Consider the following 16,248-nt stretch of genomic DNA (forward strand, 5'->3'; position numbering starts at 1 on the left):
CCCATGAAACCAGGAAGACTTAAAGGAAAAAAGCAGCTCTCATAATTTGCAAAATATTCCCCTGGAAACACCCCCTCCTAAAATAAACAATTCCAAGGTGCCCCCCTTCTCTGCTCGGTTGCGCTGGGAGCACAACGACAGCAATTATGTTCGACCATATTGAAAGAAGTTTCAATACTTCCAGCAGAGGCACTGCAGCGCACGTATCCTACTCTCACCCATCAGGTAGGTTCATATATCCACCGGACGAAGTTTGGAACGTGTGGAACTTTAATGAATTAACTCCCGGGGTTGTTGATTATGTTTCGCGGTGAACAAAACCTGCTGAAGCATAGAATTGGAAAGGGTTGCGTTTGAAAACTTGCCTTCGAAAGTTAGTAGCGGTTTGTCGTCCTTGAAGTGCAACAACGCGAACGAACTGTGCTGGGTTATTATCTCTGGAAATCATCGAAAGGCAATCGATCTATCAGTATTAGTTGGGGGTGTGTTTGTGGGATGCTTTGTGTGAAATATCTCAAACGGTGGCAAGTTTCGTACGATATTTTTGAATTGAGGTTGCCGGTTCCTAACGAAAAGGTTGGATATTTGTGAAAGTGATTAAAAAATAGTCGCCGTGATGTCAAAACGCAAGACTGGAGATGAAGCATCCGGTAACAGTGAAAAAGACTGGGAGATCTTTGACATTCTTGTAGGTGCAGATGAGGTAATGATATGGTGTATTTGGTTTTAGTGAAAAATTATTTGTTTTTATTATCTGCTAATGACAGATGTGTTATTCAACACGACCAAGCTGAGAGTCGTGGGTTGGAATTTCACAGGGTGATGATCTTTTCGGGTTGGAAATTTTGTTTACTATATACGCATGCAAAAATTTTTAATCGGGGAGGAAAGGTCTCAGTTAATAACTGTGGAAGGGTTTACTTTAAGCTGAGAAGAAGGCTTCAGCCCAGTTGGTACGTTATGCCAGAAAGAAGAAGAAGGCAGATGTGTTATTAGTGTTTAAGCAGTAGTTTGGCAATGTGAAGAATTCTTAGGAAGATGATTGAAGTGATACGAGATGCCTTTCAAAATTCAAACCCCTACATTGCATAACATAGCATAGCATAGCATAGCATAGACTGACTGTACATGTCAATGGTTTCTACTCCGTGATTGATCGGAACTGGTAAGAATTGCACTACGATTCAAATGAATAAGGGTTGGGAGTTTCCGCTTACTCTCGAAGTGCAATTTTAGCAGATCTAATATTATTGATCAATAACGGCGCCGGCCAAGTCCTTACAGTCAGTTGGGATGGGGAAGGAATGTTAGGGTGTAATGATTGTTGCTTCTAGAGACCAAGAATACCTCTGCATCTCCACAATCACCACGGGAAGGGTGTTTATTAGTGAGGGAGGAAAAGATCTGGGAGTCACCTCTGGTCGATGATGCGATCCATGGACAAGGGAGGAATATACGACTTATATATAAAGATAGTTTTGTATTTTTGTCTCGAGAAGTTTTTGGTAGAAGCTTAAAAAAATACGTCAACATCTCTAATGTCGAACAATTCAAAAGATGTTTTTATTAATGACGAAAACTGAAAATTACATGTAGGTATATATTTTAAATTATATGAAACAGGAATAATGCCGACACTTGTAGTGACGAACTATACATAGTTTGTTTGAAAATTACATATGAGTATTACTGTGCATTTTGTCTCGATATGGTAGAAGTTTTAAAAATACGTCAACATTCACAATGTCGAACAATTCAAAAGATAATTTTTAATAATGTCAAAAAGCGAAAAATATATGTATATTCAAATTGTATAAAAAAAAGCATAATGCCGACACTTATAGTGACGAACCATACAAAGTTTGTTTTAATATTACTTAAAAGTTGCGCTTTCAAGAAAATATGTGTTATCACAAGCATGAAACGAACTCACCAGTTGGTAATCCATCCTCGACTGAACACAAAACTGACACTGACAGCAAAACTTCTTGGCGTCCCGAAAACAAAAAGCTCCAAAACAGAAAAAAAAAATCTTCGGAGACGAAAACACGCGCGAAAGCGTGAGCAAAATCTATCCGACGACGCAAAACTGAACTGTCCTGCTTGGGCTTCACGAAGCACTACCCAGCAAGACGCTCGAAAACAGGAAAGAAAAATCTCCAGCGACGAAAACACGCGCAAAACCGTGAGCAAAATCTATCGGGCCTTTCAAAATTCAAATCCCTACAGAAATCAAACTATTCTAGTATTGTTGTGACTTTGCTGTCGTCCTAGAATTGATCAGAAGTATCACTCAGTACTTCGAAACTAGAAATAACTGACTCAGGTCAGGGGCAATAAAGATGTTCCATTATGAGCCAATCCATCAAACAAATAATATCCAGTGATGGAAAAATGGCAGGTAGGGTACAAAAAAGCTTCAATAGCCTGGCCTGTTGTGTGTTGGCACGATGTGGGACTCATGTTAGGCGTGACTCGATCTCCCCTGGAACTACATCATGCAACTCAATCGGGGGAGAGCTATGTTCATTTATTTCTGTGCTCTTGCACTTCGTCAATCTCAGCCTCTAGGTTCTGCTAGTTCTCTTTTGGTGCTTTATGTTGTCAAAAACGCTGCTCACTACGGCATTTCTTCGGTGTTTCTGCGACTATTCGTTTTTGGGCAACTGGCGGTTGAACATCTCGCCGAGGCGGTGGATCTATCCTACTCCGACGAAGATTTCCGCGGCGGCGGAAGATCTCCCGAACCGATAAATGCCAAGGTCGGTCCTGTGATTCCGGTGATGGGAAGCTTCCGGTTCACAGGCGCCCGATGATCATTCGCCCGTGCAACAACGCGATCTACTCAACTAGTCCCCGATTTCCGGTGAAACTTCTGGTTCACAGTCGCCCCGACGACCATTTGCTGGTGCTGTTTCGTGAATTACTCAGCTAGACCCAGCGATGGACTCAGCCTACTCCGACCCGATGTTGGTCAGCCAAGTGCCAGGGTTGGTTCTGCAATTCCGGTTTGCAGGTGCCCTGACAACTTATTATTATACTAAGCTACGCCCGCTCTACTCAGTCTAGTCCCCGACGGTGGATCTACCCTTCTCCGAGCGCGATCCGGTGCTTTCTGGTCTTCACGCCATCTCCTTTGCAGTAACGACATAATCTGTTCACCGCATTCCAAGTGATTTCATGCTGGCACGTGTTCTGCACATTTCTGTCCGGATTTAGTGCGGTTTCTGACATCATATCGCTTCGTATACCCCTGAATCGAGGGCAGTCGAATATAACATGCTCCGGTTTTTCCTCGATATTTGGACAATGTGGAGACTCTGGGTCAGAAACTGGGTTAAGTTAACTGGGAAAGTTAACTTCTCCATGTTTTCTGGTCATCCACACCGATACGTTAAGAATGAGCCTGTGGGTCCACCTTCCTTTCGCCGAGTTATTCCACTCCTACTTGACCATTGTATCCAACCTAATGGTATTCCTCACATTCTTAGTGTCCCTTGGTTGATAGCATGCAATGTCCTCAGCCAGAGTGATGCACTCGCCATCCGTATAGCCATGGGCCGGAACGTATCTGCCAGCTTATCTTGATTGCGTTTGATTGTCAACGCTGCAGCCCAAGCCGGGACTCCGTATCTCAGTATGAACGATGATACGGTCGCCAGAAGACGCCTGCTTCCTGGTCCCAAAATATTTGGCATGATCCTAGCTATGTTAGCAGCTTTCGTTGCCTTTTTGCAGGCATAGCCTACGTGGCTGTTGAAGTTTAGCCTGTCGTCGACCATTACTCCAAGGTGCTTTAGAGAGCGTCTAGATGGGATTGCGTGTCGTCCGATGTTGATCGCCAACTGCTGAACCGCCTTGCAGTTGCTGACCAGCGTTTGTGATGAGCCAACTGCAGCTTAACTACAATCATCCAATGGTATCTAGCGCTCCGACCGTCAGCATCTCCATCTCCTCCGCAGTCTCGCTAGTTATTGCAAGAACGACGTCATCTGCAAACCCGACGATCTCGACTCCATTCGCCAGTGACAAGGTTAGCACATTCGAACTGCCTTTTCATCAGCCTGCCGAGGATGACCTTCTCCAGAAGTTTACCAATAGTATCCAGCAAACATATTGGTCTATATGAAACAGAATCTCCTGGCGGTTTCCGCGGTTTGGTAGCAACACCAGCTTCTACACCTTCCATCCGTCTGGAGAGCAGCCTTCCGCTAGGCACTTCGGCTACATGTTTTTTTTTTGCATGCATCTAGGAGTTTAAAAATCTTCTAAAGACTGGATTGTTGTGTGTATTGTTCATGCACATGCCAGTATACAGATTTGGTTGGCGCTGTGTGGGATTCACTTGAGTGCCTACCCATTAAAAAAACTCTCCTAGGATCCCTTTCACCTGACTTCCCCTCCAGCACCACCTTGCAGTATTACTTCGAAGGAGAGGTGTTATGTGATGTTTGCACCGCTTCGTTACTTTTCGAAGTATTCTATTTTTGCCATGCTAAGCCCTTTGGCTCCTGTTAGTAGCTAGTAACTCATTTTCGCCATTTAGCGACCCACATCAAGACATTTGCCCATCATGCTAAGCCCTTTGGCTCCTGTTAGTAGCTAGTTACGCTCTCATTTCCGCCATTTAGCGACCCGTATTAAGACATTTGCATATCATGCTAAGCCCTTAGGCTCCTGTTAGTATTTTGGTAACATGCTATACTTTCGCCATTCAGCGATCCTGTTAACATAACCAACATTGTTCAACTTCGCCATTCAGCGACCCATCTTGGAACCAGTTGGTTCTCAACGAAGAAATTTCCCTCAACACCGACCGTGAGTCATGTAGCTCTCGAACTTTTCGACTCTACTCGGATAATACCCGGCGGCGGATCTCCAACCGAGAGTTCCACGCCGTTGGAAAATCGACCGCGAGTCATGTCGCGCTCCAGTGTTACCACGCGACTCGGACTGTCTCTCCGCTTAATCATTATACAGACCCAGTAAACACACCATCGTAAGTGATGAGATATAAGAGTACAAATGTGGAGGCGATATACGCACATCTTGCATGCAGCCTTATGGCGCATGTACGTATATCGCCTCCACATTTGTACTCTTATGCGCTATCTTATACGAGTTTGTGTTTACTGGGGAGCCCTTTGGCTCTCGCGTTTATCGTGTTTTATTCCGAAGACATTCACTGCGAAACCGACCGTGAGCCATTTAGCTCCCGATCTTTCCACGCTCTACTTGGATAGCCCCCGGTGGGGGATCTACCCACCTCAGTCAGAGATCCCCGCCGTACGACACCATGCCCGAATTGTACCTTCAATCACCCGTTTACTGTTCCCTCCATTTCCGCTGGAGAAACGACATTATCTTCACCACCGCTGTATTCACCGCATTCCAAATATTTTTGTTACTACACATTTTGTAAACGATGTTGTTCACTCGGACGTCTTCATCACTGACCGCTTTCATCTCTATCTGTTTAAAACTGCCGTGGCCTGTTAGGAACTGCGTCATATGGAACCCGACTTCTCAGTGTGCCCTGTTCACCCATTTCGACAGGTTTGGTATAAGACGATAGGTCCACCTTCCATTCGCAGCGGCATCGCACTCCTGCTGCCACTTCCTCATTGTGTCGATTATTGCAGTCTTTCGAACTCCTCTAGTGCCCCTTGCCTCGTAGCACTCACAATCTTCTTCCAAAACGTAGCCGATAGGGAGCATGCCGACTATGACACATACCGCCTGCGACGATATGGTGCGGTAGGCACTCGATACTCGCATGGCCATCAGCCTGAACTTACTGGCAAGCCGAACTCGATTCCTCTTAGTCTTCAGCGCAGCTACCCACGCTGGACCAGCGTACCTAAGGATGGATGAGGACACGCTAGCCAATAACCTTCTCTTGCTACTGCTTATTTCCGAATCGTTCGGTACGATCCTGGACAGTGCCGTAATCACCTTCGCTGCCTTCTCGCAGGCATAATCAACATGGTTATTAAAGTTGAGCCGAGTATCGATCATTACGCCGAGCTGTTTCAGTCCACGTTTTTACGCTATGACGTATTTCCCGTCTGTGATTCCAGCCTTCTGAACCATTTTACAGTTGCTGATGAGCACCAATTCAGTTTTGTGGTGAGCTATGGTCAACTTCTTCTCCAGCATTCAATTTTCAACAATGTCCACTGCCTCTGTGGCGAGCATCTCTACTCTTTCCAGTGATTCGCCAACCACCACCAGCGTTATGTCGTCTGCAAATCCTACGATTTCGACGCCTCTTGGTAGCTTCAGGGTCAGCACTTCGTCGTACATTGCGTTCCACAGCGTCGGACCTAAAATAGAGCCTTGTGGCACGCCCGCATTGATCACAATTCTCTTCTGCCCTTCACTTGTATTGTATCTAAGTGTTCGATTGTCAAAATAGCTTCCAAGAATTTAGCACAGATTGTCAGGAACCTTCATCTTATGCAGCGCTGCAGCAATGGCTTCCCAGCTTGCGCTGTCAAATGCATTCTTCACATCGACCGTAACGACTGCACAAAAGCGGTTGCCTCGTTGTTTTGTCGTCCTTGCTTTGTCGGCTGTGCCCACCACCCTTTTGATTGCATCTATCGTTGACTTCCCTCTCCGAAATCTGAACTGCGTCGCCGATAGTCCATTTTCGCCTGCTGTGAATGCCGTCAGCCTATTAAGGATGATCCTCTCTAGTAGCTTACCGAGTGTATCTAGCAAGCATATCGGTCGGAACGACCCTGGTTCACCGGAGGGCTTACCCGGTTTTGGTAGCAATAATAGTTTTTGCCTTTTCCAATGGTGCGGAAAATGCCTTTCCTCTCAGCAGATTTGCAGTGATGTTCTGAACATATCTGGTTTGGCTCCTAAAGTTGCTCTCAACGCCACGTTGGGGATACCATCCGGGCTGGGCGCTTTTTTCGCTTTCATTTTCTTGGCCGTCGCTAATAGCCCTTCATTGGTAATGTTCACCATATCCTCGTCTTCCTGGCCGTACGGAGTCGCAGGCCATACCGTCGGCTTGTGTTGTGGGAACAATCCATCGACGATAATCTTCAACTTCTCTGGGCATGTTTCAGCGGGTACTGCTGGTCGTTTAATTTTGGCCATCGCAATTCTGTAAGCGTCTCCCCGTGGGTTTGCATCAGCATCACGGCATAGCTCCTTGAAGCAAGTCTTCTTGCTCAGCTTGATTTCTTGCTTCAATGAGGCTTTTGCTGTTCGTATCTCTACTCTCCGTTCTTGTCTCTCGATTTCGGTTTTAGTCCTTTGCATTCGCCTCCTGGCTGTGAGGCACCTTTCACGGAGGCTGCGAATTGACTCATTCCACCAATATACTGGGCGACGTCTTCCATTCGGCTGAATGTTTCTTGACATGGTGATGTCACATGTACGCACCAACTGAACCTCTAGTTCAGTACCGGATCTTCTCTTCTGAGTGCTTCAACAAAAAGCTCTATATGGAACTGCTTCGTCTTCCACATCCTTTCATGTGGTTGCCTTTCGTTCTGGGTATTTTGTAACCGTTCGCCGATTGTGTAGCGGACCTCCTAGTGGTCGCTGTGGGTATATCCGTCGCAGACTCTCCAGTTCATACTTCCCGCTAGCACTGGGCTACAAAAGGTGATATCGATTATCGATTCCCGTCCATCTCTACGGTACGTACTAATGGTCCCTTCGTTTGGTAAGACAACATTTAGCTTTGTCAGGGCTCGAGCAGGCTAGGACCTTTCGGGTTGGTGAGACGACAGCCCCACTCTACCGTCCAAGCATTGAAGTCGCCGGCGATTACAAGTGGTCTCCGATCAGTTAGCTGGTCAGTTAGGTCATCCAGCATCTGGTTGAACTGCTCTATTGTCCATCGAGGTGGTGCGTAGCAGCTACACACTAATACTCCATTAATTTGGGCGATTACAAAGCCTTCGTTCGCCTGGAACACAACTTCTTGGATAGGATACTTCCCCATCGTCCATATTGCAGCTGTCTTCGCTTTATCTGCGATCCAGTTACCGTCTCCATGTGGTATGCGATACGGCTCGGACATCACACTTTGATTCCGTTACGGATTGCCACAGCCATTGTTGTGCTGTGTCACAGTGGTTGAGGTTTAGTTGAGTTACCTCCACTGTGGTTTAGTGATTCTTTCTTCTTGTTTCCTTTTCCGGTGGATGTTCCGGATGTTTCTTGCTGCAGTACTGCCGCCGCCAGAGCACTTTTCGTCGCCACTAATTAGATTTCAGCAGCTTCAGCTCTCTGCACGTCCTTTTTCCACTCCTTGATGGCTGATCCAAGAGTACCTTGGATTCTTGTCACGAGGTCCTTAATGTCCTTGTGTACGTTATGCCTCTTATCGACGTACTTGCGGAGCTCATCCTCTAAAGCTATCGCCGCTTCCACCTTCGATTGCATCGGAGGTAAATTCCTTACGCTTTGCAACGGCTGTTGCTTTTCTCTCTGTTCTTGCTCGCGTTGCCGCTTATCGCGTATGTGCTGTCCACGCTTTTGCTGCTCATTCAGCTCTTGTTCACACTTCTGTTGCTCCAGCTGCTGCTGTTGCATCCTTTCGTTTCGCTCTGTCGGTGACCTTGGCAAACCACTCTTTGCGAACGGATTCGCCGCATCTTCTCCGTCGGTGTTGTTTGAATTATCTATTTCCATGCTTTCAGGGTCCCCCCTCCGAGCCGCTATCTCCACTCGTCGTAAGTAATCGTCTCTGTGATCCCAGTAGTTGTCTTTGCGATCAGGGCATGCAGGGGTTGACACGGTCCATCATAGGGTACCGTGTTCAGAGCCAGATCGACGATAGTCAAGAATTCTCAACTGAGCCTACTTCCACCGTCTGAGGTAGCGAGTTTTGAACGTACTTGGAGGCCTGCCAGGGTTTTAACGGGACGGGGGCAACCGTACCATTAACCCACCTGCCGTTTCAGAGTGGCGTCACCCTTTTTTACTAGGGAAGTGGAATAGCACGATTGTCGGCTCCATTACGTCTTGTTATCATGTTGAATCCTTGGGCTTGTCCTTCTCCTTACGGCCAGTATACCGTAAGTTGGATCTTACTGGCATCGATCCTACTATGCTCGACGGCACGCCTTCTTTTGAGCCTCCTATAGGGTTGGGCGCTCGGCCACTTTTCCTCCACCTGTTTAGAGTTAGGAGATGAAGAAAGCGCCAACTGGTGGTTTTTCATTGGCACTAGTTAAAGATCCCTAGCTCCCACCTCAACTTCGGCTACATGTGCTAAGTGCTATGTGCATCGGACCCTCCCCGAATGAATACCATAAGGTGGCTCCGGGGAGATAAGGGTCTGAGGCCAAGGGTGCAGTTCATGGGTTGGTTTTAGTGGGTCGTCGTTGGTGCGGCATCCCCACACTCCCTGAGCCTGTTTGCAGATTTCCCCTTTGTAAAAAAAAACCTGAATTGTCATCGGTCAATCCATTAATTCGAGAGCCGCTATTATTTAGTTGCCTCAATAGCGTATATGCTACAAGATTCCTCAAAAGTCGTGATAAGACTCTCCCTTGGGGCATCCACAAACATTAAATTTCCGAATCGCTGCTTGGTGCAATGCCGAGAAGAGATGTTGTTTGAGCATTTGGGAAATCCAGTTGGTAATAAGTGTAGGTAGCCCATGTCGTGTAGCTTCCAACATGGCATCAAGGGCACGTTATCAAACGCACCCCCTCGATATCCAAGAAAACACCCAAGCAGGATTGCTTCTGAGCGAATGCTGTCTCGATAATGCGTTCTAGACATTTCAGAAGAAAAATGTTCAGATTGATTGGTCTAAAACTCTTCGCTTCTTCATACGACGTACTTCCTCCTTTCGGGATGAGCTTCACAGTAATATCACGCCAGGATCTGGGAATATACCCGGTAGCAAAACTGCTTACTAGTAGTTTCTTCAAAATATGTTTGATATCCTTCTGGAGCAGAACAGGATAAATCCCATCTGATAGATTTTGCAAGGATTTTGTTCAGCCGCCTGACTTCACTCAAACTGGAAACATTTGTACAAAGGGTCTAGTCTAGTCGGAACGTTCAGCAGATCGAAGAGCCTTATTGTAAGCCTTGCGTGCCGACTTGAACGATTCTGACTGTACATTGCATTGTACATTGTTTCCTGAGTCTACTCAGATCGTAATTCCACCATAGGATCCCTCTTATAGTCTTCACAGACCGCAGAGGACATGCTTCTTTAAAAGTTTCCATAATATAAGATGTTGTAGTATCAACGACATCATCATCATCACTTGGATTTTCAATTGTCGAAGAGTATCCGTGGAATTTTGCCGCAACCAATTCAATATAGGTAGAGTTCCCAGTTTGTTGACCGGGGATTCCTGAAACGCAAAGTCTACGCAGATACATTTGAATATTCAAAGAAGATGTAGCGATGATCAGATAATGATTCCTCGTCTGATACATGTCCCCAGACAACCAAAATGTACGTTTAACAAAATCATCTGGAGGCTTTGTATGTGCAACATTTCACTTATAACATGTCGCAAAAAGGCCTTCTACGTACAAAAGTGGAGGCGATATGCGTGCATATATTATGTGATGAATAATAGCATACAATGCGAGTGTATAAATTTTCTACCGATCTAACATGTGATCTCGTGCGACTAAACTTATGATAACAAATGTTGATTTGACAGCTGCTACGGATTTATTCGACTTACTTTGTGCGAGTGTACGGGACAAAACAAAATGTGCAATTTAACTCAGAAAAGAAGCGTTTTATGCGAGGAAACTCATCAATCTGACGATTTTATTTACAGTGTTTTGCGGGCTTGATGTGATTTGCATGAATAAGCGAGTTATTACGTGAACTTTTTTGCGACTTCTGGTTGTCTGGGTCAATTCGTCAACTCGTGATTGATTCAATTCGAGCAGAGCATTATGTCTAAGACCTCTTTTTCAATTTGATATCTGAGCTGCCTTAGATGATAAAAAGCCTTTTGCTACACAGTGTGCGACAACTCGTTTAAAATCACCCGTTGAGGGTGGTTCGTCATGTGGTAAATAAATCAAACAATAGACATATTTCCTTTTGAGGTCAAAAACAGAAACATACATCTCTGGTTATTAAATTAGAAATGAGTGTAGCAACGATTGTTTTATTAACAATGCATGCACGAGGCATGACACGCGAGTTCGCCATTTCACGTTTACTGAAAGTAGCAAGAACTGGGTCTTCATGGTTACCTTAACACAAGATTCCCTTACGAAAGTAAGGTTCTTGTACTTGAACAGTATCATTTCGGATGAACCTGCAAAGATTGATCGTTGGTCATGCTGAAGATTGATCTGAGCTATTCTAATCCAAACTTGGAAGGATACGGCTTCTTGCAATCTTAGCATGAAAAAGACCAGCAGGGGGGAAACATATAGGTATCTTTTGAGAGTGGTCAAAGGAAAAAAGGACAGAGTGAACTGTGTAAAACGCATATTGCGAAATCATAAAGGTGAGTATTTAAATTAAACAACAACATATTCAAAACCCCACCCTTATTTAGCCTCAGGCTTGAGACTGAAGAAGCACAAGGTCACCTACACCATTATTCCAGGAACGGCACAATACTGTAAAGGGCGCCCTGGTACTCCACAGGTTTCGTTTGCGGTTAGGATTTATTTAGACCCCCTTACCGATCATTCCTAGATATGGCAAGCATGAAGCCGCATAGCACCACGAATTAGGGGTCACCTGTGAGATGGACTTTTACCACCGGAACAGGCAGTCCGTAGTGTTGATTTTTTGCCAGTTGAAACAACCGCTACCGACACTACGCGGCTATCTAGGCTGCTCGAAAAAGGAGGTTAATATTGATGATTAACTCCTGAAGTGCCCAAGCTGCCTCTTGTTCATTATTTTTCAATATTCACATACTAATAAACCAATAAACAACAATCGCTTCTGTAGTGAATGTTGGATCCTCATTTTCCAAAATCGATGTTACGCCGCCTGTCAAACGAGGTTGTTCTGCATTACTGCAAGCGGGACCCAGTTTTCATTGTCTATCCACGGGAAAAGGTATTGTTGTTGCTACTGCTGCTGTTGTTAGTGCTTCGGTTAGCATATGGAAGTAGGCTTCCCGAACGGCAAGCAAACTGTATGCATGTGTTGGAAAAATTCCGATATCGTGAATCAAACTTTACCGCAGTTTCGCACGGATACCGCCGTAGCGGTGGGCAGGAACTCACGCGACGGAGGTTCTGAGGAATTGGGGAACTGAGGCTTCCGGGTCTGATGTTTTGCTCGTCGCCTTTGATGGTGATTTTAGTTTTTAGCGGATACAGACCAGTGCGGATGTAACGACGAATGGAGTAAGGATTACAATGAATGTGTAATGAAGTGATCTAGGCCTACAATGGATGTTAACAGTGGCGAAGATGAAAGCAGATTTATTGGATTACCAGTGATAATTTGATAGAAAGAAAAGGATTATCAGTAAGCTTAGCATCATCATTAAGGTCGCGGTTTTTTTTTAAAAGAAATATCTTGTTTTAGGGTGGTTGTATACTTTTGAAATTTATTATTCAACATTGGGTTTTAAAACTTTTTTTTAACGTGGCAAAAATGGAAGAAAGGACGTTTCTCCTCTTCTGATAAATGCATCGAAATGAGCAATCAGTCCGATGCTTTAGACAAATTTTCCGAACATTAAATAGAAGCAGGCAAGGCTCTTTGATCCAAGTGAGGAAATAAAGAGTTCCGCCTATCGTGGTCAGTTGTTCCGAATTTGGGGATTTAGGCAGGAGATCTTGAACTCCATTAGGGGAATCAAGATTTCCTTCCAAATCGCAAAGAAAGGAGACTGTCGTGTATTGTCGGAAACTCTTAAAGATCGCGAATTTCTTCTCAAACATCTTGAAGAGAAGAAGCACATTTTTTTACTTATCACGACAAAACTGAACGTTTGTTCAAAGTCGTCTTGAAAGGTCTCTCAAGTGACTATAAGTCACCTGAAGAGATCAAAAATGGAATAAATGATTTACTTGGATTTTCCCCAGTCCAAGTAATCATTATGAAAAAGAGAACCCAATCTGGCATTGTTCGGAAAGGGCTTTCTCAAGAATATTATTTAGTTCACTTTAATAAAAAAGAACTAAATAATATTGAAGCTTTTGAAAAAGCTAGACTTATGTTCGATGTCCGTGTGACATGGGAACATTTCTAAAAACCTGGAGGAAATTTCCAGAACCACACTCAGTGCCGCAGGTGCCAAAAGTGGGGTCATGGTACAAAACATTGCCGCATGGATTCCGATTGTGCCACTGGGCGTTGCATGCTACTCCGTTGTCTAGTGTGGTGCTTCCTTCTAAGGACATAACCGTCCACTGGAAGCATTAACGTGTAGGTGTCTAAATGCATGATTTGCGGAGGTTCTTCTCACGCTAAGGGCGTGTTATTATGCAAGTTTATATGCTCGAATTGCGGGGCAATCATAAGTCAAATTGTTGAGCTTGCCCTTCGCGAAGGAGAGTAGTCGAGGCTAGTGCCAGGCCGATGAATGGTAATGTCCGTTACGATAACGGTCGTTTCCGGAATTTCCCTGGTAGAGTATCGAACAATGCTCAGTTTTCAGTTAACGATCGCATGATTAAGAATCATACCCATCAGGAAGATCATAATCATGCTCATTCACAAACTAATTTTAATCCGTCGGGTAGCCGTTCGAATCTTTCAATTTCGAATGTAACTACCCACGGACATTTTTTTGACGATATCGTAGCAGGTAATTTGATCTAATCCCCTATTCATATGTACTATGAGTACCCATTCTAACTGTTTCAACTCAAATCGAAAAAAACCCTGCCGCCACAGGAAACAACTTTTATGTTCCAACATACATTTTTGGAACAATTCAAAGTTATCTATCAAATCTTACACTTCAGGTTAATTATCAGAACTCCAGGTCTGAAAGACTTCCTGTAAGAGCTGGTATTCCCCAAGGCAGCATTTTGGGACCAATATTATACAATATTTTCACATCTGACTTACCTGAGTTACCTCAGGGATGTCAAAAATCTTAGTTTGCGGCCTCTCCGCCAAAAGACGAAGCTTGCGTGTCATCTGTAGTCGATTGCAAAAAAGTTTGGATATTTCTTCTTCATACTTGCGAAAATGAAAGATTCCTCATAATGCTTCCAAAACTCAACTTATGATATTCCAACATAAACCAAGAGCACTTTATTTGAAACCTTCTAGTACATGTCACAATGAGAGGGGTACCAATAAATTGATTAGATGAAGTTAAGTATCCAGGGCTCATGCTAGATAAAAATAAGATAATTCAAAGTTAACTGTCAAATCTTACACTTCATGTTAATTATCTGATCTCCAAGTCAGTATGAATTCCTGTAAGAGCTGATATTTTTACATCTGATTTTTCTGAGTTTCCTTAGAGATATCAAAAATCTTTGTTTGCAAATGACTCAGGCCGGTCCGCCAAAAAACGAAGCCTGGGTGTCATCTGTAGTAGATTGCAAAAAGTTAACTAATAAGTAAATTCCAGTCGAGGTTTTCGAACAATAAAACTGCTGTCCGGAAACGTTTCCTACGTAAAGGTATCAAAGTTGCCAAATCAAAGTTTCGAACGCATATCGCGACCAACGAAACGAAACTGCGTTCACTTCCGGCGCCAGGTGCCTCACGTTTTGCACATTTTCCAAACTGTAATGTTGAAGCAGGTTGCAAAGTTAGAACTTCTTCCATTTCGCATTCCACCCGACGTAACGGTTTTTCTTTTTCAGAACTTTTGCAAACTAACTTTATTCAAGGAGAAACTATGTTTCATTTCCATTACGGTTTTCGTGCCCTTGTGGGCACCATTCACTCGACTGGTGTTTGTGCGATTTAGGCGAAAACTTCGGATCTTGCTGCTACAACCTGTGCCATTTGCAACGTTCCATTGAGCCCTAGAAACGTGGAACCTTTGTAGTGCCTTAACAGAATATAGGTTAACAATCGTGGCATGGATTGGGTATCATGGAGTGGAATGGGTTGAACACCAACCACACTACAGTGCTTAGGGTGGCAGTTGTTGTGATATGCGCTTATGCTTTGTGTACTTGCAGGCACCGATTCCCTGTTGGGGATTGCGAAGCTCTTGTAGTGGCATTAGATTTTACGACGCTGTGCTTTCACTGTTTTGCTTAGTCACTGGATAGATATGTATGAAACGGCGGCCGTTTGATACCATGTTGTGCTCTAATCGGAAATGAGGTCAGAGCATTTCGGATCGAAACGGGATCATTTTGCATATATGAATTGATAACTAGAACACGGCTTGTTTAAGTCATTCAAATATCTGTTCTCTATTTTGCAGATAATGCCAAAGCATCATCACTCCCCAGTGCATCATCATCATCACGTAAGTATTTGCAGGGAGATGGGATGAAATCAGGCGATGCGGATGTCTACCTTAACATAAGAAGATAATGGAAATTATTGCTATAAATTCTATTTACACAATGTGTCTAATTTAGAAAAGATTATTATTCAAAATCTCTAAATTTGTGCTTTTAAATGGTAATGACACACTTATTAAGAAGTAATCACTTGAGTGAGGGCCTTGTGTGTGAACGTTTTAACCCTCTAATTTCGTTATCTAAAATCGTTCTAAACACGTTTTGGGCAATGATATATTTTTATTCGCAAATCTATGAATTTTGGTTTTTGATTTTTATATTTTTTATTTTTGAGCATCCCTATCCTTTTTCATTTTTTCTTGAAGCCTCTCCTGAGTATTGATTTTTGGCAATAATAAAAAATCACATTTTACGGTACTTTTGATTTAGTATATTTTTAATTTTTTTCTGAAGCATATTTTATTTTCCGTGTAACTAACGGAAAAACAGATTTGAAATTATTTCAATACCATCAGGTTCTTCTTCTGTGATAGGTTGATTGTAGAAAAATGTTAGAGATACGATTTTTTATATTACACGTTAAATTAACCCCAGGCATTTGTAGGTTATATAACAATACAATGTTTCAAACATTTTTCAAAAACAGTTTCAAAAGTCATAAAAAACTTTCCTAATATGCGTGTTATGAGCCAAGGTTTAAGCCAAAAATAAAATCATTTTTATTTTCGAGCTACAAAATAATACACAAATTTGCGAAGTGTACCCCGTCTAAAGGCGGGGGTGGGTATTAGAGGGTTAACAGCAATTTACGCGGGCACTTTACCAAAAATGCTTATATTTTCAGGTACAATTTCCATCAAAATA

The 16,248-nt window shown here is 43.6% G+C and overlaps 1 protein-coding gene across 4 annotated transcripts in view; it reads left to right on the forward strand.

Moving 5' to 3' along the window:
• Window positions 1-238: 238 nt before the first annotated feature.
• LOC5571673 (coiled-coil domain-containing protein 170) overlaps window positions 239-16,248 on the forward strand; it is an 87,655-nt gene continuing 71,645 nt past the window's right edge. Inside the window, exons 1-2 of one of the 4 annotated variants that reach the window (XM_021845483.1) lie at window positions 239-703; window positions 15,342-15,386. In XM_021845483.1, coding sequence (XP_021701175.1) covers window positions 617-703; window positions 15,342-15,386 — 132 coding nt within the window. In that variant the 5' untranslated portion in view covers window positions 239-616. Of the gene's footprint in view, window positions 704-12,279; window positions 12,461-15,341; window positions 15,387-16,248 lie in introns of those variants that run through there. The other 3 variants (XM_021845486.1, XM_021845485.1, XM_021845484.1) reach the window with 3 other exon arrangements.

The sequence above is a fragment of the Aedes aegypti genome, chromosome 2, assembly GCF_002204515.2.
Source record: "Aedes aegypti strain LVP_AGWG chromosome 2, AaegL5.0 Primary Assembly, whole genome shotgun sequence".
Lineage (NCBI taxonomy): Eukaryota > Metazoa > Arthropoda > Insecta > Diptera > Culicidae > Aedes > Aedes aegypti.